The sequence below is a fragment of the Heloderma suspectum genome, chromosome 2, assembly GCF_057233095.1.
Source record: "Heloderma suspectum isolate Gila_16-S chromosome 2, 16-S_ref, whole genome shotgun sequence".
NCBI classification, from domain to species: Eukaryota; Metazoa; Chordata; class Lepidosauria; order Squamata; family Helodermatidae; genus Heloderma; species Heloderma suspectum.
The window spans coordinates 363,857,018-363,877,884 of NC_139459.1; the positions used below are offsets into that span (position 1 = coordinate 363,857,018).

The following is a 20,867-nucleotide window of genomic DNA, read 5'->3' on the forward strand; positions in this document are numbered from 1 at the left end:
ACGTGATTGACGTCCCAAAAGTTGGAACAAATTACCTTGCAAGATTTAGGGCTGTGCATCACTTTGGCCTGAGGTCCGAACCTCGAGTCGAAGCGGGCTGCTTTGGGTCACTTTGAGCCCCTTCCAAGGCGAAGCAGAGGGGGCACGAAGCGACCCGGAGTGAGTCGGGGGCTCTCCAAAGCACCCGGTGTGCTTTGGCACTTCGGCAGCCCTGGCCCAGGCACGCCAGGTCCTTACCTGAGCCACCGCCTCCGTTGCTGACACTGCCGCCCTCGCCTCCGCCCCCGCCATCCTTGCTGCCGTCAACTCCTGAGGCCTGGATGCACGTGCCGACTCTTACTGCAGGGAGTCACCATTTTTAAAATGGCAACTTCCAGGAATCTCCAGGAAGTTCCTAGAAGTTGCCAATTTAAAAATGGTGACTCCCTGCAGTAAGAGTCGGCGCGTGCGTCCAGGCCTCAGCAATGGCAAAGGTGGCAGTGGTGAAGGTGGCAGCGGCAGCAGCACCGGAGGCAGCGGCGAGGATAGCAGCGGCGAGGATAGCAGCAGAGGTGGTGGCAGCGGCAAGGTAAGGTGGTTTGCACTGGGTCATTGGGGGGAACCCAAAGCAGGGTTCGAAATCTGAATCCTGGTTTGGGGCCAAGTCGGGTTCCCCCCCCCCCCCCCGAATCTGCCCAAGCCGAATCAGGCCCGCCTCCGAAACCACAAAGCGGCTTCCGGGTCGGATTGGGCGGTCCCTGCACAGCAATACCAAGACTGTCTTTTCCAAGTCTTGGTAGCAGATGTCCTCTGAATAGGCCAATATTGTGCAATATTAAAAAATCTAAGATCATGGCATCTGGCCCCATCACTTCCTGGCATACAGAAGGGAAAGAAAGGGAAGCAGTGACATCAAGGGTGTGGGGGCCCAGCCGCCCCAAACCCCTCCCCCCACGATATTATAGACCCATATGTGCCTACATACTGGGGGGTGGGGGGGGGAAGTTAGAGAAAAAAAACATACCGGTCTCTCTTCCAGAGGTCCTGTAGAAATTTATAGCTTGCATGGTAGTCAATATTAAAAAGCCAGAGAGTTTCAAAGAACAAAGTCTATTTATTTAAAGTGGCTTAAGAGTTCTTTTGTATTTTTTCTGTATTCTTTAAAAAGCCAAAGAGTTTCAAAGAAAAAAGTCTATTTATCTGAAGTGGCTTAAGAGTCCTTTTGTATTGTTTAAAAGAAGAAGACACTTTCAAAGGAAAAGTCTATCTGAAGTAGTTGGACTGTGAAAAAAAAAATCTATTTCATATGACCTAACAAGAATTTTTATATAATGTTTAAAAAGATAATGTGTTCCAATAGAAAAAAGTTCATTCATTTAAAGTCTCTTAGTAAGAGCACTTCTACAGACCTAACAAAAATTTTTATATAATGTCTAAAAAGATAATGTGTTCCAATAGAAAAAAGTTCATTCATTTAAAGTCTCTTAGTAAGAGTATTTCTATAGCTCTTAAAAAATACAGATGAAAGGCAGCCTAAAAACAGATTAAAAAGCTAGTTTTTAAATATGTACAATCCACAACCTTTTCTCTTGGCTGCTTTGTAGAACTAAAAAGCTCTTTCATTTCCTGGGTTCCTATTAAGCTCCCATCTCTCAAAGAGTATGGAGACCAAGAAGCCGCTAACATTTTTTTCATATGATTTGTGTAACTCACATCGATTCTAACTGAGGAAAATGGCCAAAAGTACTATTCTAAATCTCTGAGGCTTTTTCTCCCCTTCAATATTCCATGTAAGCACTTTAGTGTTTCATGCAAATTAGGTCTTTTTGCTACAGGCTGTTCTCTGCTCCTTTCACCGCCGGAAGAGGGAGGAGCAAAACCTCTTTTAAAAATATTGACTTTCACACAACCTCTGATCGTATTGCCCCAAAGCGCAACCTTTGATTTCTGCAGAAGCTGACTGGCACAGGAAGGCATTTTATTAGCCTCCACGAACTCCTTTTCCCCCTTGGCTTTTCTCTTCCCCTCCGCATGCAGCTTCCCAGGAAGTGCTGGGCAGTGTGCGTTGAGGGCTGCGTTGCAGCACTGCTGGCAGGCGCAACACTTTTTATAAATCACTTAAAAAAGAGAAGACGCAAGGAACAGCCCTCAGCTCCTTCACCTCCTCAAGGAAATGAAAGTATGTGCTGTGGGAATAGGGCACTGTCTCTTTAAGACTTGTTATGTATCTAGTAATGTTAACAAAGAACTGGTTTAGACTAGTTAGAGCAGTGGTCCCCAACCTTTTTGGCACCAGGGACCGGTCCAATTTTTCCATGGACTGGGGGAGGGGGGTGTTTTCTGCTGGCAGACTTCTGGCCACTCGGACGCCATTTGCGTCCCTATTCTTTGCAGTAATCGGCTACGTAAAGATTTACATAGCCTATTACTTGTAGAACAAGGACACAAATGGCCCAGCGGCTAGAAGTCCACCAGCAGCCGGAGCCGGCCGGCAGCTCTGCGGACTTGCCGCGGAGCTGGCCGGGGCCGGTGAGGATTCCGGGCGGGGAGGGAGGGATTGCCTCCCCCCCCCCCCCGCAGACCCAAGGTGAGGGGGTTTCGCACACCCCTGCAGTCCGGTTGCTGACAGGCCACGGACTGGTACCGGTCCGCAGCCCGGGGGTTGGGGACCCCTGAGCTAGAGGACAAGGTGTGGCCAGCTGCAGAGAAGGAGAGAGCTTCGTGCCGCACAGTAACTGAGCTCTGTACTTGTTAATTAGTAAAGTTGTTCTGAGAAAGAACCACCAAGGTGGCAATCAACATGCACAGGATTGTGCCTTTAGTCTGGCTTCTTCATACAGAAAACGACAGACGTGCAACCTTCTTACCCCCTCCATGGCTCAGTGGTGGAGCCCCTGCTTTGGAAGCAGAAGGTCCCCCATTCAACCCCTGGCACCTCCGGGTAGGGCTGGAAAAGCTCACGCCTGAAAGTCTGGAAAGCTGCTGCCAGTCAGCATCAACGGTACTGGGCTAGATGGACCAACGTTCTGACTCAGAGTGTGGCAGCTTCCTAGGTTCCAATGCAGTGCTACTCCTCTGAAGGGAGACACTGGCTTGGGGAATTCTCTCTCTCCTGCTCCGTTTCCAAACACAAGTCTCCCTTTCCTCCTCCATCCTGGGCCCCATCTACATGGCACCGCTTTGGCCCCCCATCCCGTCGCAACTGCGCAGCAATGCGGCTTCGAATCACCATGCCCTGCGATACACTCGCGATGTACTGTGCGCTTCCCTAAGAGACTCGCGGTGTCCTTCTTTTTGCCATTATACTGAAATGCGCAGCTGTGCAGACCCATGAATGTGGGGGGTGCGACACTTCAGTGGCTGTTTTATATTTGAGGGGCTCTGCTGTGTCTTTCTGACCCTGTTTTCGGTAAAAATTGGGTATTTTGTGCTCCTTCCTTTCCACAGCATCAGTTTGTCAGTTCCCCAGCCCGAGATTCTCACAATGGTTCGCACTCAGAAGCGTGAGCGCTCCGTGCCTAGCTGTTGCTCCGAAATGGTGGCCAGAGCGATGTTGTTTCTCCCCCAAGACACCGCCCCCCCAGCCCTTGGGTACTGAGTCCACAATCGTTGCAAAGATACGAAGCTGCAAAAATGTGCAAAAGTGTGATTAAATAAATGCTAACGTCCCTGTGTGCCTCTGTAACTGCGCAGCTGCGAAGGGATGGGGGGAGCAAATGGTGATGCAGGCACTACACACGCCTACAACATACCCACTGTATGATGCGAAGTCAGATTGGGGAAGGAACAGACGGCCCACAACTTTGGGGGAACCCGCAGCAAACCCCCAAAATTGCAGTAAAACGACTCCTTGGAACTCCACTTTTTCTGGGCAAAAACCACGGATGGCTGCGAAGTTGTGACTACGTCATCTATCATGAGGGACCTCATCTCGCACCTGCCCCGGAGTAAAAGCCTGGTGTAGATGGGCTCCGGTCTTTCTTTCCCTTCTTTATTTCACCCAGAGCAAGTCTGGGGGGCCTCCAGCAGGGAAGAAGTCCAGAACTAAGAGAAGTTCTGGACTTGACACAACTTTATACAAGGGGACACAAGGGTTTGTTTTTCTTCTCTTTTTCCCGCCTCCTCCCTCAAGTCTTCGGGAAAAGTCAGTTCACCTGGTTGCAGTGGAAAAAATCTGGAGTTATTTCTTTTGTCAGCCACTTCATTACAAGCCTTAGTAAAAAGGGGAAAACGGAGTTGATTTGTTTTTGCAACAAAACTCCTCACTTATACAATCCTAAGTATGTCTGCTCGAGAATAAGTCCCATTGTTCCCAATGGAGCTTATTTCCAGGAAACTGTGCATATGAATTCTCCAGGTATATGTATTTACTTGGGAGTAAGTACCATTGAATTCTATTGCACTTACTTCTGACTTGACCTTCATGGGATTGCACTGTAAATTACTTCTGGAGGGAGGTTTGAAGCCTGGTCCTCTGTGTGTTTACTCTGAAGTAAGTCCCAAGTTGCCCTGTCTTGGGCACAGATTCATTCCCAGACCAGCTCCCTCAGAAGTCCTTTGGAGATGCTGAGGGTTGATCCCGGCTCCTCACAGATATGTGCAAAGCAGGTAAATACCCCTGAGCTGTCTGGGCCTTCCCTCAGATCTGTGCAAGGCCACCTGGCACTAAAAACAAGTTTCAGACCAAGTTCTGATTCAAATGAAGTATTGCCAGAGAAGATATGAAATGGTCAAACCCCAATCAGAAATCCTGCTGCTGCTTCTCTTGCCTAGCTGTGTATGACATGGGTTTCTTTGATGCATTCACTGCGTTGCCTTCTGGGGGAAAGGGAAAGGGCCATCTTGCATATAAGCATTTGTGGCAGGGGGCGAGAGTATATTACAAGACTCTGCAGTTTAGGAGCTTTTCTACATGAGGCTGTTAGATAAATGACATTGTGGATGTTCCTATGGGAACATAGGAAGCTGCCTTATCCATCTAGCCCCAGCATTGTCTACTCTGAGAGCCTTTCAACATGAGGCATTTATTGTGCGCTTGTGATTCCTCATTCAGGGTAGTTTGCGGGTGCTTTACACAATGTCGTCATCCTTCAGGGCCTCTCCTGCGCTTTGCATCCATTTTAACATTTTGTGTGTGTGTTTTCCTAATGAGGAAAGTCTGGTATATCTGTGAATGGCGACATGAAATCCTGTGTATTTCTGGAATTCTGCTATACCACAGCGCCACCTAGTGGCTGTGTAATGGAGCATATAGAAAGGCAGAGAAAGAACAATCTCCGGGGGAAAAACATGTGTAAAGGAACTGAGCTTAATCCCACAAAGAAACTGGAAGGAGAAGACTCGGTAAATGTGCGGGTTAAAAGCCTCATGTAGAACAGCCATATCTCCTTTCAGTTTCGTTGCAGAATTGAGATCCAAGCTCTACACAAAGAGCTTTTTCTTTCCTGCACCATTTCCCCCGTTCTAAAAAAAAAATAGCCTGGAAAGTGCTCTGAAAAAACAAGCAAAACTGGAAGATCATTGTGAGTAAGGAATCACAAACGCACAATAAATGCCTCATGTAAAAAATCTGTAGATTACAGAGAGACTGCAGCTGCTCTCATTGGTAAGGGAGGAATGAGATTATGCTTTCCATGATTTGAGGGAGGGACAAGACTGAGCTTAATGGGGTTCATAAATCCCCCCATCCTTGCATCCTCCTCCTTCATATACAAAGTGTTATTACCAAGGTTTTGTTCATATTCTGCAATTGCACAGAAATTTGCTGAGTGCAAAATTCAGGATTGTGAGAATCTCAGCTATCGCTTTGCTTATTTATTTATTTATTTACAGCCAGTTTCTAGCCCTTACGATTGCAAAGTTAGGCTTAAGGTGCGTATGCAATACATGATGTAAATATGTCACTTGCAACTCCGTTTCTTTTTGTTTACATGCAGTAGTTGTTTCGTCCCCATCCCCAGATACACCTCGGGACTACAGTGCACGTGGAATCCTTTCCTCTCTCATCACATGGTCCTGATGAAAATTGCCCCCCAACTGCTATTAGCCTAGGAAGGAAACCTGCATTGGACATGAGGTAGGAGGGGATGTCAGTACTCCACACAGTACTTTGCCTCATACCAGGGGTCCCCAATCTTTTAAAGATAGTTAAACTGAAAAATCAGTGGCCCAGCTCATCTGCTTCCCTCCAAATTGGCCAGTGTGGTTGAATCTGTTTGTAGGAGAGAAAGCTTGAGTGGATACTTAAATACGGCTCTCTAGATTTATTTATTTAGCACATTTATCTCCTGCCATTCATCGGGAAACCCAAGACACTGTACATAGGTTTCCCAGGTGGTCTCCCATCCAGGCACTGAGCAGATCCACACTGACTTAGCATTAGCAAGATGGTGGCTTCACAGGCCCTCAGACAAAACATTGAGATGAGGCATCTCAGATCTGGAAGGCACCCGGTAAGTGGGCCGGCTCATCCACTACCATCTGCCTGCATCACCACAGGCGCATCCACTGGCTTCTGTCTGGAGACATCGTCTGGCAGCTTCCGCCAGCCAACTTCCACTGGCTTCCATCCATGAATATCCGCCGGTTTCTTTGCATCCTGCATCTGGAGCTGACCTCCGCCAGCCACTGAACGCACCCACGCACCAGCATTCACTGCAATCACATTCTCCCCCTCACAGACACGCACACAAGCACACCCCGGGTGACATCTGTTGAGGGATGCGTGCCGGATGACATCCACTCCATCTGACACTCCATCATCCATTCACAGAAGCGGCCTGACTTCCACCCACAAATATCTGCTGAGCTTCCATCAGCCGGCTTCCACCATGTCTGTCAGCCTGACATCAGCCAGCTTCTGGCCCAGGATATCTGCTGGCTTCAGCTGCAAACCTGCCTCCCGCTCAGCAAGTCCACCTGCTTTTGCTAGTGAACTTGCCTTCTCAGTTGCCTCCTGCTCTTGCTACAGGGTCCTCCTCTTTATCAGCTTTAGCTGACAAAGGGTCAGTGATGTCACAAAGACCCAGTAGCATGAGCTGCCCAGGTACCATGAGCTTCAGGGATTGGCTGAGCTCTAGTGATGTCAACAATCCCTTATATTCAGGGGCTTTTACTGTCAATGAAACATAAATGAGTCCAATTGCACCACCCTCACCTTTGCCTCAGAGAAAGCATTTTATACTACTGCTCTTGGAAGAGCATTTTCCCAGTTATTGTTCCTTAACGGGCTAGATTACTACTGTGAGGTCTATGTGGTGCTGCCTGTGCAGACAATACCTCATACAGAATGCCTCCACTTGACTGGTGTCACATGTGAATTATTGTAACCACATTATACCAGTGGTTAGTTGTGTAGTTGAAATTAATTTCTACCACCTCATCTTTAATAGGATGTGTACACCATACCGTGCTTGACCATTTGCCAGCTTAATTGACTTGCCTATTAGATTTGCCCCATACTTGCTTAGCATAGAATCTGAACCAGCTGAAGCAGGACAAGTAGGCCTGGCTGTCCTCAGCATCTGGATGGAAAACCTGAGAAACTTTGAAGAATGACAGAATTTCAGTGTACTAAATGAATCTAGAGCCATGTCGAAGTATCAATTCAAGCTAGCAAGACACTCTTTCAGATATGAGTTTTAACATGCTTAAAGCAGGTCAGCCTTAAAAAGAGCCATGCTGGATCAGATCAGGGGTAGTATCCAATGTTAGCCCTATGCAGAGTAGACCTATTGAAATGAATGGGGCTTAAGTTAGTCACAACTAACTTCATTTCAATGGGTTTACTCTACGTGAGACTAACATTGGAGACTAACCCCAAGGCGCCATCTAGTCCAGCATTCTGTTCACACAGTGGCCAACCAGCTGCCCACGGGAAACCCACAAGCAGGGCACGAGTGCAAGGGCACCCTCCTGCCCAAGTTCCCCAGCAACTGGTGTACATAGGCTCACTGCCTCTGATACTGGAGGGAATATACAGCCATCAGGACTAGTAGCCATTGATAGCCTTCTCCTCCATGAGACCCATATTATTAGCTCCATCAGTGTGAAAGTTGAATCGTCACAGCTCCGTCTGGATCCATTTATACTTCATGACAGATGGACTCGCTTTTTCTGTTAAGCCAAAGTGCATATAACTGAAATAAATGCACATTTCCCCAATGTTTAACCTTGCTTTGGTTTCCCTCCCTTTCCTCTGTTAAGTGTCTGTTTCTAGATTGTATGCCCTTTGGGGGCAGGGAACTGTCAAACCTCTCGTTTGTAAAGGGCCATAGATGTAGATAGTATTATATATACATCACACACAGACTTTTGTAAGGAATTGCCTTTGCTGCCATACACGCACACAACTGAGCTACCCCATTATTTGGAATTCCGCAGAATGGAGTACTGATAGGGACCAAGTGGATGGTCCAAAAAAGGGTTAAAATGACTGAGTTGTGCTTCCTAGAGAAGACATCAGAGTTGGGCCTGAAAGGAATGATGACTTCTTCCTGCCTGGTGATGGGAGGGGAGGACAGCCTGGACCCTTCTTTTCTTCTGCTGACTTCCCAGCTTTGGAGCAGGAGCTGCAACTGAAAGGTTTCAAGAAGGGGCGGGAGGGGGGTGTTATGCGAGTTAAAGCGAGGAGGGAGGGGAGACCTGGATGCAGTTGGAAGAAGGGGAGACCCTGCAAGAGAGGCAGGGATGCGGGGGCTGCAGAGAGAGGGGGAGGAGGCTGCAAGGGGTGAGAAGCACCCCAGATTCCCCCTCCACATCTGGAGGTTTGTGTCCATCTGTAGCAGCCATATCGGGGGTCAGACTAAGTAGCCTCATGCAGTCTCATGCTTCATGTTCTTGCTGAGCTCTTTCTCCCTTGAATATATTGTTGTAAGCTGACGAGACACAGGAATTCCTTATCTTGTCAAAGGTCATACAATTGTATATCTTGTTCTCTGCTGTTCTCTTCTGTTCTCTGCTTATCATGGCTACCCTATAACCCAGTTCTTGTATTATAAACAATGGTGCTAAGAGAAGAAATGTTGAGGACTGCAACCCCATATGGGAGGGAAAGGAGGAGCCGTTTCCTATGTGTCACAATATCTATAAAAACAATGTGCTAATGTAAATCGGGGCTTCTGGCTCTTTGGAAATGATTCCAGCCTTACGCCCGCACGTTAAATAAAGAAACTCTTTTTCCTTCACTCCGTGATCTCTCTGACTCTGGGTTCTGCAACACATCCAGTTCCCTCCCATGCGCAGTGAAATCTGGGGGTGCAGCTCAGTGGTCTGGAGAGAGCCCATGCTTTGCAGGCAGAAGATCCCGGGTTCAAGTCTTGGGCTCTCCAGTTTAAAGGACCTCCAGTTACAGGTGATGGCAGAGCACCCTTTCTGCCCGGGACCATGGAGAGTGGCTACCAATGAGAACGGCCCGTGCTTGGTGGACCGATGCTCTGTCTCTGTATAAGGCAGCTTCGTAGGTCCATGTGGCAGACAGGGTGCCTGCTTTACATGCAAGAAGTTCCCAGGTTCAATCCCTGTCATCCCCGATTAAAAAGGATCTCCTCTGGGCAGAGTGCGAGGCTGCCTGATGGTTGCAGACTTAGGTCACCACACCTAAAAAAAGATATTGTAGAGCTGGAAAAAGTGCAGAAAAAGGCAACTAAAATGATCAAGGGGCTGGAGCATCTCCCCTGTGAGAGAAGGTCCCAACAGCTGAGATTGTTTAGCTTGGAAAAAAGGGGGTAAGGGGAGACATGATAGAGGTCTACAAAATTATGCATGGTATGAAGAAAGTGGATAGGGAGATGTTTTTCTACTAGAACCCAAAGGGATCATCAAATGAAGATGATTGGTAGGAGATTCAGGAGAGATATGAGGAAGTACTTCTTCACACTGCACATAGTCAAACTGTGGAAGTCACTACCACAAGATCTAGTGATGGCCACTAATTTGGATGGCTTTGAAAGGCGGTTAGACAACCTTGGAGGAGAAGGCTTTCAAAGGCTACAAGTCCTGATGGCTGTATATTCCCTCCAGTATCAGAGGCAGTGAGCCTATGTACACCAGTTGCTGGGGAACTTGGGCAGGAGGGTGCTCTTGCACTTGTGTCCTGCTTGCAGGTTCCTGGTCGACAGCTGGTTGGCCACTGTGTGAGCTGAATGCTGGACTAGATGGTCCCTTGGTCTGATCCAGCAGGGTTCTTCTTATGTTCTTATTTGATTGCCTCAATGCTGGGTGATTTCAAAAAGCCTCCTGACAGGCTTTTTGTTAACTGGTTGTTAACTGCTCTCTGTTTTATAGAAATCAAACACTTTTCTTCCTTATTCTTTAATTTAATTAAATAGCCATGCTGGCTGGGGATGTTGGGATTTGCACTCCAACACATCTGGAGGGCACCAGGTTGGAGAAGGCTGGTTTTGAGGATTGTGAACTCCCATTTCGATGTGGCACTTGCATTTTCCTAAGGAAGAGTCCTCCATTTATTAAAATCATTTTTATCTCTCCATGTCTTGTTCTGATCATCTTAGCAAATATCCAAGCTATAAACAAGAAAGAATGTGCTCAGTGTAAAACCATAATAATAATAATAATAATAATAATAATAAAAAATAATAGTACAAAAGTCAAAAGTGGAAAAATTTCCTGTCAGATCTGTATGGCTCCAAAAAGACTCCTGTAGGAGGTTTTTTATCCTTCTTCCTTGGAGGCCTTAACTGTGGTGTTAATATTTGTAATGTCTCACTGGGCTCCGTCCACCTATTTTAATACCTAAGCAGCTGTTTGTATACATGGTAGTGGTGGCAGCAACAAAAAATGCTGATATATTGAGGGAAGTATTCCAAAATTATATCCTAATATTGTTTGACCTGAGCGAAGGTATATTTGTTCCGATTTGCATCACTTTGCACTTATTGGCATTTGAATTCCTTCCCAGCTGAGCAGCAGAAATAACGGCAATGCAGGACCTGGCAGGAAACAAAGCAGAGGAGAGTTTGGAGACAGGAGGAAGAAGAGGCCCCCGTGTTGTTCAAGTTGGGACCCTCAGGGAGTTTCTGACAGGGGCAGCGCCAGAAGAAATTAAGCTGGAAGCAGAGGAGGGAGTAGAGCAGGGCTGGGAAGCCCAATGGCAGGAGTTCCTGAAGAGCATGCGGGCCCCTCGGCCTGGATGGACAAGCCCACGGCTGCCTCAGTCCCAGTCCGGGGAGGATCCAAAAGAACCTCAGGCCTCCTGCCCAGGAGAAGCTGGGGCCATCCAGAGACCTAGCAGGGAGAAGGTGACCCGAACCTTGCCAGATCTTGTTGGAGAAATCCAAAATGCCCATGAAAGGCTGGATTCTTCTAGGAAAGGGGAGGAGGAGCCTCTGGAAGAGGAAGAGAGGGTCAATATGAAGATGGAACAACAGGACTCCAGGCAGTTTGGATGCCAGGATAGCAAAGGCCTCCAAGAGGTAATCAGATAAGAAATGTTGCTATCCTTGGCTACAAAGCAAGAGAAAAATACAAAAGTAGAAATTCCGGTGGTGCCAGTTGTGGAGAAGTTCTTGAGTCTTCTGCTTTTGGAGATGGCAGACTGGGCTGGTGAATGCCGCCCAGCGGCCTGTGCCCAGGTGGTTGTTTCAAACTGGGCTGGAGAGAAAACCTGGGCAGTCCATCTTGTACAAAATCTCTCCATAATCACTCCCTCTGTTTCCAATGAGCAGGCTTGGAGTGCCATTTTTATGTAGCCAAAATGGCACCACCCATGCACAAGTGGGGTGGGGGGTATCAGCAGGCCTGGGAGAACCTTGAAGTTCGGAGATGTGCACACGTTTTCTTTTTTAAGAACCCACAGAACAGTGGCAAACCCCCTCAAAGCGGCCCAGTAAGGATGCTTAGTGACCATGGAAAGTGGCCTGATTGAAGGTGGGGGTGGGGGAATGGAAAATCAGGAGGTGGAATGGAATGGAGTGGCTGGAATCCTGAACAGCAGCACTTCACGCTGCAACATTTTGTTGATGGCCCCGCATGTAGTACTTAACACGTAACATTTGTATATTGTTTTCAAGTCTTGAAAGGGCTTTGTATGCATGATCTAGCTCTGGGATCTGCAGTGCAGTGTGATGCCTGTGGGCCCCACTGCACCCATGAGGCCATCCTGAGACACCTGGCTGTCAGGCAATTGCTCTTGCCAAGCATCTTCTTGCTCACCCACCCCATGCAAGTGAATGGAGCTATTTCTCCACTCACTTGCATGGAGGACTGCCCTGCCAAAAATTAGCTGGAGGAGGAGCCCATGCACTCATCCAATGACCATTGGGGGAATGGGGTCTTGGTGGGAGGTGTGGGGGGAGACATTATCTCTGCTCCCCAGCCATTTTCTGGCTACCCCCACCCATGCAAATGAATGGAGCAATTACTTACTCGCTTGCATAGGGAAAACTGTTCTCTCTCCCTCTCTGTGTGCCTTCTCCCCCTCTCTCAATCTCTTTCCTCTCCCACCCTCTTTCTTCTGCATTCTCATTGTCTGCTTAATTGCCTTTCCAATTCTGTTCCAGCTGCTGGGGCCTTTCCCCAAGCCAGGCCAGGAGCCATTGAATGCTGGGAAGACACGGGTCTTCGTGGAGGCCAGTTTTCTCAGTAAGGATTTGTCAGTATTATTAAATGTCCCATTTCCACGTTGATATAAAATCAGATATGCTGCCATTCTGAGGCATGCCAAATATATTGTTCCTGCGTCCTTGGAAGTAGACACCTCATTTATTTATTTGAAGTATTTTTATGCTGCTCCTCAACTAAAAAGGCTCCCAGGGTGGCTGACATATAATCAATTAACCAAGCTTGTCCTTGCCCGCAGGCTTACAGTCTAAAAAGACACGACACACAAGGAAAAAGGAATGGGGAGGGAAGAGGGGGGGAAATCTTTTAGCAGGGCTGGTAGAATGGTTCTGCTTCCTCATCTCCCTCAGCTCAGCCTGCTGGAATGGCTGGTGGTGACTGCTGAGGGAGAACAAGTGACACCCTCATAATTTATATAATGTATATTCTGCCTTTCCTCCAAGGAACTTATGAAAGAGTACATGGTTGTCTCTATACCCCCATTTTATCCTTACAACAATCCTGTGAGGTAGGTTTGGCTGGGGGAGCGTGACTGTCCCAAGATCACCTGGGCAGCTTCATGGCCAAGTGGGCATTTGAACTGGGGTCCCCTGAACCCTAGTTCAGACTCTGGTTGCCACACCATGCTGCACATGGGTGTGAGTGTGTCACATCAGAGTATGGAGTTTAGATTTGAATACTGGTGTCATGAATGTTGAAGTAGTTATCATAGAAGAAAATCACAGGTGCAATATCTAGAAGCAAAGTGTGTGTTTTATTTTATTTTTTCCCCACTGGCAGCATCCGAGGCTGTTGGTTTGTTTGTTTGTTTATTACATGTCTAAACCACCCAATAGCCAAAGCTTTCTGGGTGGTTCACCACAATTAAGACCACAAAATACATAATAAAATACAATATAAAATGTAAACGTTTAAAACTACAGTATAAAAGTACAACCCAGAATAAAACCTAGAAGTAATGCACAGATTTAAATAGAATAACAGATTTAAAACAGCAGAGCTAAAAGACTAAAATGCCTGGGAGAATAAAAAGGTCTTCACCTGGCAGCAGAAAGAGCACAATGTACTATAGGTGCCAGGCAAGCCTCTCTGGGAAGCTCATTCCATAACTGGGGTGCCATAGCAGAAAAGGCTCTCTTCTTGGTAGCCATCTGCCTCACTTCCTTTGGCAGGGGCTCCCAGAGAAGAACTGCTGAAGATGATCAAAATATCAAGAAAGCATATAAAACAATAATTAAAAATCTAACTATGCAGAATTATGCAACAAAAGCCAGCAACTACTGGCACTCTGGAAAAGTGGTAATCCAAAGCAGTGTTAGAAAGCAAAAGGAAAAATACCAAATCCCATTCTGTCCAACAAATCATGAGACTCCCTTTTTTCCCTAGCAGGTGACAGGCAAGTAAGGGCGAAACAAGAAGATAATCTTGAGCTGGAAAGATCTGGGCATGTGGAACTCAAGGAGACATTACTGGAAAAAAAGAAGGGAAATATTTTCCAGCTTCATGACAAAGAGCCTGAACTTCGGCAAGGAGCAGAAAGATACATGGACAGCCATCCAGAGAAAGCAGCAAAACAAACCTCTCTCTGCGAGGAAAGTGACAAAGGCTTGAATGAAAACACCATCCAACGGGGGATCAGGCAGATCTTTTATCTCCTCGAGAATTCGGGAATGCCATCAGTGGAAAAGCCACACAAATGCTCATACTGCGGCAAAATCACTATTAGCAGAGCACACCTTATTATGCATGAGAGAACCCACACAGGCGAGAAACCCTACCAATGCTCTGAGTGCGGCAAGAGCTTTGCTCGGAATGGCTCCCTTATTGTGCACAGGAGAAGCCACACTGGAGAGAAGCCATATGAATGCTCTGAGTGCGGGAGAGGTTTCCATTGTAACTCTCATCTGTTAGCGCATACGAGAGTGCACAGGGGAGAGAAACCATATAAGTGTTTATGCTGTGGCAAAAGTTTTGCTGAGAACGCAACCCTGATCATACACAAGAGGACTCACACAGGAGAGAAACCGTACAGATGCCCCGAGTGTGGGAAAAACTTCACAACCAGTTCTAATCTTATAACTCACATAAGGTTACACACAGGGGAGAAACCATACAAATGTGCAGATTGTGGACAAAGCTTCAGCCGTAACACCTCCCTTATTAGACATAAGAGAACCCACACAGGAGAGAAGCCCCACGAATGCTCTGAGTGCGGGAAAAGCTTCATTTCCAACTCTGACCTTAGGAAACATCTAAGAATCCATACAGGAGAGAAACCATTTAACTGTCCAACCTGTCAGATTACCTTCAGCCAACGAACATACCTTCTCAGACATGAGAGAACACACATGGAAGAGAAACCGTACAAATGCTCCAAGTGCAGGAAAGGCTTTGTTTGCAACTCCCACCTCACCAATCACCAAAGGGTCCACACGGGAGAGAAACCATACGAGTGTTCTGAGTGTGGGCAGTGTTTCAGCAAGAGCTCCAATCTTATAGAACATAAAAATAAACACACGGGAGAGAAGCCGTACAAATGCTCTGAATGTGCGAAAAACTTTGTTTCTATGTCTAACCTTGTACGTCATAAAAGTGTGCACACAGGAGAAAAGTAACAGGAGTGCATAGATTGTGGTCAAAGCTCTATTTGGAAGTTGTGGCTCATTAAATATGAGGAAAGCCAAATGGGAGGAGAGATTATTTAGAATTCTAGAGTTGGAAAGATAATCTAGTCCATCCTGCTGCCGATGTAGGAAATCCAATGCTACAGCATCCCTACAGCCAAAGCTACCATCGGACAGATGAGGAGAGAGTGTGGACAGATGGGGGAGGATAGAGAGGGTGTGTGTGTGGACAGACAGATGGGGGAGTGTGGACGGATGGATGGACAAATGGGGGGAGTGTAGACAGACGGGATGGTAGACAGGGTGTGTGTGTGGATGGACAGCCGGGGTTGTATGGACAGAAGGATGGACAGTGGGCAGTGTGGACAGCTGGACAGGTGGGAGGATGGATGGATGGGAGAAGTGTAGATGGATGGATGGGGAGTATGGACAGACAGACAAGGGGGAGTGTGGACAGATGGATGGATGGACGGGGGAGTGTGGACAGACGGATGGATGTGGGGGACAGGGAGATGGGGATGTTTCTGAGAAAGAGAGAATGGGGATAGAGAGAGTGTGGAGTGCTGATTAGTAAGAATAGGCTTGTGTGGATGTGTGTGGATGGGGAAAGTGTGTGGATTTATGTGTATCAATGCAGTGTGTATGGCTTTGGCCTTGCCTGAAAGCAGGACAGAAACAGTGTTCAAAGTGCGTACAAATTATTTATTCTGCCCAGTGTGTTTTGGAACTATTATTCCTTCTTCTGGGGCTTCTGAAGATCCAAACAAGAACCCGAAAGGGAATTCCTTGGTGGAGTGGTTTTGCTGTAGAAAATGGTTTACTAAAAGGGTCTCCTGATCTTTTATTTTGTATGTTGCTGAAATGCTCACTCATTTGTTTCTTCCACATTCTTTGAGTCTGCCCTACGTATATTTTTTGGCAAGGACATCTAATTGCAAATGCCAGAAATGCGTGACTGCACGTTGAGAAATGTTGGATACTCTTTCCACTGTATTCATGAAAGAATTACATTTTTTAGTATTCTTGCAGTACGTGCAGTGTCCACATGGGTAATAATGTCCCCTAGGCTCCGATGACCCTTGGAGGGTGCCATTTTCTGCAGCAAACCCGGTCCACTGAGGAATTGTCTTTCGTGGTATAAGAAAAATTGTAAAAACCAGGTGCTAAGCTTCTCCTCGGAAGAGAAAAGTTTTGGATTTTGAAACTGGAAAGCTTTGTCCCAGAAGGTCTAAATGAGAATCTAGAATGCATGCCATTGTTGTAAGGTTTTGGTGAGAATTTTGGAGGATTACTCATGAGTAGAGGAGGCAGTAGGAAGAAGGACAAAAGGAATTCTTTCCGGTAAGAAATGGTACCATCCCAGCATACCTGTAGCCTTTTAAGGATAAGAATAGGTTACATTTTCCCTATTTTTCAGTCAGTTTTCAGCAGAGGAAGAACCAGAAAAGCTTCCTGTAGTATACTTGAGGGAAGACGCAGGGCTGGCCCAAGACATTCTGCTGCTTGAGGCAAAGGACAAAAAGGCACCCCCTCCCATTCCATGTACAAAAGCTGACTGGACTGGCAGTTGAATCTTACTTCAATACTGGGGATAGGACAGTGTTCCCCACTGCACCTGAAGGCAGCAAGCTAGTTTAGGGGGCACAGGGCGGGCTGCATTGCACAGAGCTCTCTTGTCCAACACTTTGCTGCTGCCTCCCAGCATCTACCACCTGAAGCAACTGTCTTACTCTGCCTAATGGTAGGGCTGGTCCTAGGAAGATGAGTGAGTTAGTAAGAAGACACAAATATAACACTTGAAAAGTTTTAAAAAGTAATGTGAGACCAAAAGTCCTGTCAGTGCTGGCTCCAGGTTTTTGTGGGCCCTTGGGCAAGGAACCTTCAATGGGCCCACTCCCTCAGTGAGTCAACCTTCTCACTGCTATTGTCAGCAGCTGCTGTTGATCCCAATCTGCTTTCCCATCATTGCTGCCACTTGCTTGCTTAACAGGCAGACAGCCAGGGAGCAAGGAGGCTGTGGCATCTGCCGCTCCTCCTTTTCACACCACCTCCATTGTCTGGGCCAGAGCAAAAGGCAGACGAACAAGCAGGTTGCAATGGTGAGGAGAAGGAGCAACTCCAAGGGACTCTTGTCAGTGGGGCTCTTCTGGGATGTGAATGATTGGTTGCAATTTTTTAATAATATTTTATGATTTTTAATTACAATTATCTCCCACCTTTTTTCCTTCTGCATGGAACCCAAGGCAGTGTACACGGTCCTTATCCTCTCCATTGTATCCTCACAAGAACCCTGTGAGGTAGGGTAGGCTGAGAGTCAGTGACTGGCCCAAAGTCACCTAGTGAGCTTCATGGCCAAGTGGGGACTAGAACCCAGAACTCCCAATTCCCAGTCCAACAGTATAACCGCTACACCACACTGGCTCTCAATACTTTTATACTTTATACTTTTTATTATGTTTTTAAAATGAGGAGAATCATTTACATATAAATTTCATCTGAATCTTCAGAAGCCCCTGAAGAAGAAATAACAGTTCCAAAACATGTTGGGCAGAACAAAGAGTTTTTAGGCACTTTGAGAACTTTTTTCCCTCCCACTTTTGTGTGACATTCCCTCATGTTGGTTTCTGGCCTCACCCACCACAGACATGCCACCTCCAGAAAGTTATCCACAAGGGAATGAGGCCCTTGAGATGAAAATGGTTCCCCAATCTTGCTTTAGTCAGAGATTGTGTCTTATTAAACATGATGAAAGCCGTATGGGAGGAGACACAACAAAGAATCAGAGTTGGAAGGTGCCTCAGGGGTCATCTATTCCAACCCCCAACTAATGCATGAAATCCACTGCTATGGCATCCATGTGGCCAAAACTTTGATTGCAGCTCAGATGGAGCATGAATACAAAGAGGAAGGATGCTCAAGATGTCAGGAAAGATAGTAGCAGTGGAAGAAGGCCCTATACACTTGACTTGAAAAGGCTGCAGTTGGAGCTTAAATTATCTTGCACATCAGGGACAGAAGCCATAGAAATGATTGGAGTTGGTTGTGCAAGGGGAAAAATGTGTTGCAGCTCTGAGCAAAGTACCCATTGCAGGTCAATTAAGACCACTGATGTGACTTGATAATTGGAGGTGCTTGCTTAATGGCCTTTGGGGGCTGGGGGCTCCTTCAAAGCACTAGAATTTTTGCTGCATCCCCCTTTGTGGGGAGGATTTTTTTTTCCAGAATGCAAAATGGACAATTTCTAAAAAATGCACTGCATCGTAAGATTAATTAGTAACATAATGAATGGATACAATACCAATCAAAATGGTCTGTTTCAAAATTGTAATCAGTTTTTTTAAAAGGTGACTACCCCTAGGGGGCATACAAGCATATCTAATAAAGACTGCAAAACTTTTAGGGCTGCTAAATTTAATACTTTCAACAGATTTTGGTGACTATACATTTTGCTCCATAAAATATAAACAATTTGACACAGGAAACAAGGAAGGAAGGGGAAGGACATGGAGGCAAGGATGAACAGGGGAGTTGTATGCAATTGGTTTCGTTACACATGCTTAAGTTTAGTTACGGGTTAATGATACAATCCTTTGCACACTTATCTGAGAGTAAGCCTCATTGATCTCAATGGGACTTGATCTGAATGCATAGGGTTGTGATGTAAATTATGGGGGATTTAAAACAAACTGCCCCAGGTCAACTCGCAGAAGGATTCATCTAGCAATACCGTAAGACTCCAATGCTTCATAAGGCAATACAAAACCAAGACAACATGGTGCATTTTTACTGGTCCCAGTCATTCCATCCTCCCCATCTGGATCTAGGCCTGAAGAACCAAGGAAAATTGTGGGTACACGGAGGGTAAGTTGTAAGCAAGCACGATGTGTGACATTGCACAAACATAATTACCGATCACAGGCCACATGTGTCAAGGTATTGGCCCAAGCTTCCAATTCCCTGACTTTGTGGAGCTTGAGCCAACACAAGATAGCCTTAACTCTGGTCTTAAACTGGCAGGTTTTTTGATAATTGAATATAGGTTTAGTTTGGTTCAGAAGGAGGTCGGTGGAAGCTTATGGTGTTTTGGAATATTTGAGTTTATTTATATGTATACAGAGTGATAAATGGGGCTGTGGTGGCTTAGTGGTTAAGGCGCTGAACTGAAAACCGGAAGGTCGGCAGGACAGCAGTTCGAGACCCGAGTGCCGCGTGAGGGAGTGAGCTCCCGTCTTCAGTCCCAGCTCCTGCCAACCTAGCAGTTCGAAAGCAAGAAATTGCAAGTAGATAAATAGGTGCCGCTTCGGCGGGAAAGGTAACAGTGTTCCGTGCACCTCGGTGTTCAGTCATGCCGGCCACATGACCACGGAAGCGTCTTCGGACAGTGCTGGCTCTTCGGCTTAGAAACGGAGATGAGCACCACACCCTAGAGTCGGACACGACTGGTTGGGGACACCTTTACTTTTTTATACAGAGTGAAAGTAGGTGGCAGCACACCTTAAACCAGGGGTCCCCAACCTTTTTGGACCCATGGATCCATTTGGGAATTTGAGATACTGCTGTGGACACCACCACAAAATGCCTAGTCAGTGGGTTGCTGCTTTGGCATCTGCCTTTCACATCTATAGATCTTGGGGTGCATCTTAGTCAGGAAAAACTTTTGCTCCGTGTCTATTGGACACCGCAACGTCTCTTTAATAAGGGATTGTCTACTTTGGCTGATTGCTGGAGGTGCAATACAGCTAATGCTTCTTCCAAACATGTTTTGGCAATAGCCAAATTGCTTCTTTTGGGGAAGAGGTTATTGTACAGAATAAATTTTGTACTGGAACATTCTTTTAATATTCACTGGTGTACATGCTCTGTTAAATTAGTTACCTGCTTCATGGAAATTAACAAATGGTCAGCTGTCTTTCGACAGCTAAAAGACTAATACTACAACACTGGAACATTCACCTCCTATTATGAAATGGACTGAGGACCTTACAACACTTTCAGTATTTGAAAGGGTGGCATATAGATGTCACCTTCAAATAGATACTTATTTGGATATTTGATCCCCTTTTGTTGCTGAAAATTTGTATGCATTTCATACAAATCCATGTATGTATATTTAAAAAATGGGGGAAAAATAAAATTCGGGTGCCTGCGGGTGCCACATTGGGGACCCTTGCCTTAAACACACCAGCAAGGCAGCCAAATGCACTGTACCTACAGCCGATCTCTTGAGCTCCAACATGGTGCCCATGGGTGACATGGCTCCCCCAGAGGCCTGCCATAGAATCTGCTCCCTCCTTGCTGGATTGCTTTTATTTTTTAAAGCAGCTAAAATGGCCTTGCCAGTCCATGCTACTCCTCTGCTTGCTTGCTGTTGTTCCCTGGGTGTTCATTGCAGATGCCAACATCCATTCTGTTCAGAGAGCAGGATTTGGGGTTGGTTGGAGGCCAATAGCCAAGCTGGGCCCATGAGTCATGGATCAGAGGAGGAAAGGTAGGGGAGGGTGGAAAATGGAGTGGCTGGACCCGGGCTAGAAAGAGGCAGCTGGCACTCCAAATGCTGTCTGCTTACAGAACCCAAATTCAGCTCTCTGTCTCCATCTCACTTAGACTGCAGTCTGTCCCCTTTGTTTCTGTCAAAAACCACCTAGGTTATATCAGCCTTAGGTGGGAACAGGGGGACAGGTCTGC

At 46.5% G+C, this 20,867-nt stretch overlaps 2 protein-coding genes across 19 annotated transcripts in view; one reads left to right on the forward strand and one right to left on the reverse strand.

The window, feature by feature from the left end:
- LOC146355727 (uncharacterized) overlaps window positions 1-20,867 on the reverse strand; it is a 75,363-nt gene that overhangs the window by 38,909 nt on the left and 15,587 nt on the right. The window contains exon 1 of one of the 14 annotated variants that reach the window (XM_084831078.1): window positions 1,004-1,848. The exons of the other annotated variants lie outside the window; for them this stretch is intronic. Within the exon in view, the coding sequence (XP_084687204.1) occupies window positions 1,004-1,046 (43 nt within the window). The 5' untranslated portion in view covers window positions 1,047-1,848. Of the gene's footprint in view, window positions 1-1,003; window positions 1,849-20,867 lie in introns of those variants that run through there. 14 annotated transcript variants of the gene reach the window in all.
- On the forward strand, window positions 1,929-18,772 carry LOC146355728 (uncharacterized). 5 transcript variants are annotated; one of them, XM_084830882.1, is made up of 5 exons: window positions 1,929-2,158; window positions 5,916-6,055; window positions 10,898-11,411; window positions 12,498-12,579; window positions 13,945-18,772. In XM_084830882.1, the coding sequence occupies exons 3-5, from the start codon at window positions 10,920-10,922 to the stop codon at window positions 15,171-15,173; spliced, it is 1,803 nt and encodes a 600-aa protein (XP_084687008.1). In that variant the 5' UTR covers window positions 1,929-2,158; window positions 5,916-6,055; window positions 10,898-10,919; the 3' UTR covers window positions 15,174-18,772. The 5 variants fall into 5 exon arrangements, with proteins under 5 accessions (XP_084687008.1, XP_084687010.1, XP_084687006.1 ...); XM_084830884.1 differs by having other exon boundaries at window positions 5,919-6,055; window positions 13,948-18,772; XM_084830880.1 differs by lacking the exons at window positions 1,929-2,158; window positions 5,916-6,055 and adding an exon at window positions 8,433-8,562.

Bases quoted from the DNA above. Each gene is read 5' to 3' on its own strand.
- LOC146355728 (XM_084830882.1), top strand. From the start codon at position 10,920: ATGCAGGACCTGGCAGGAAACAAAGCAGAGGAGAGTTTGGAGACAGGA. The intron at 11,412-12,497 runs GTAATCAGATAA...ATTCTGTTCCAG, and splicing joins ATAGCAAAGGCCTCCAAGAG to CTGCTGGGGCCTTTCCCCAA. The intron at 12,580-13,944 runs GTAAGGATTTGT...TTTTTTCCCTAG, and splicing joins CGTGGAGGCCAGTTTTCTCA to CAGGTGACAGGCAAGTAAGG.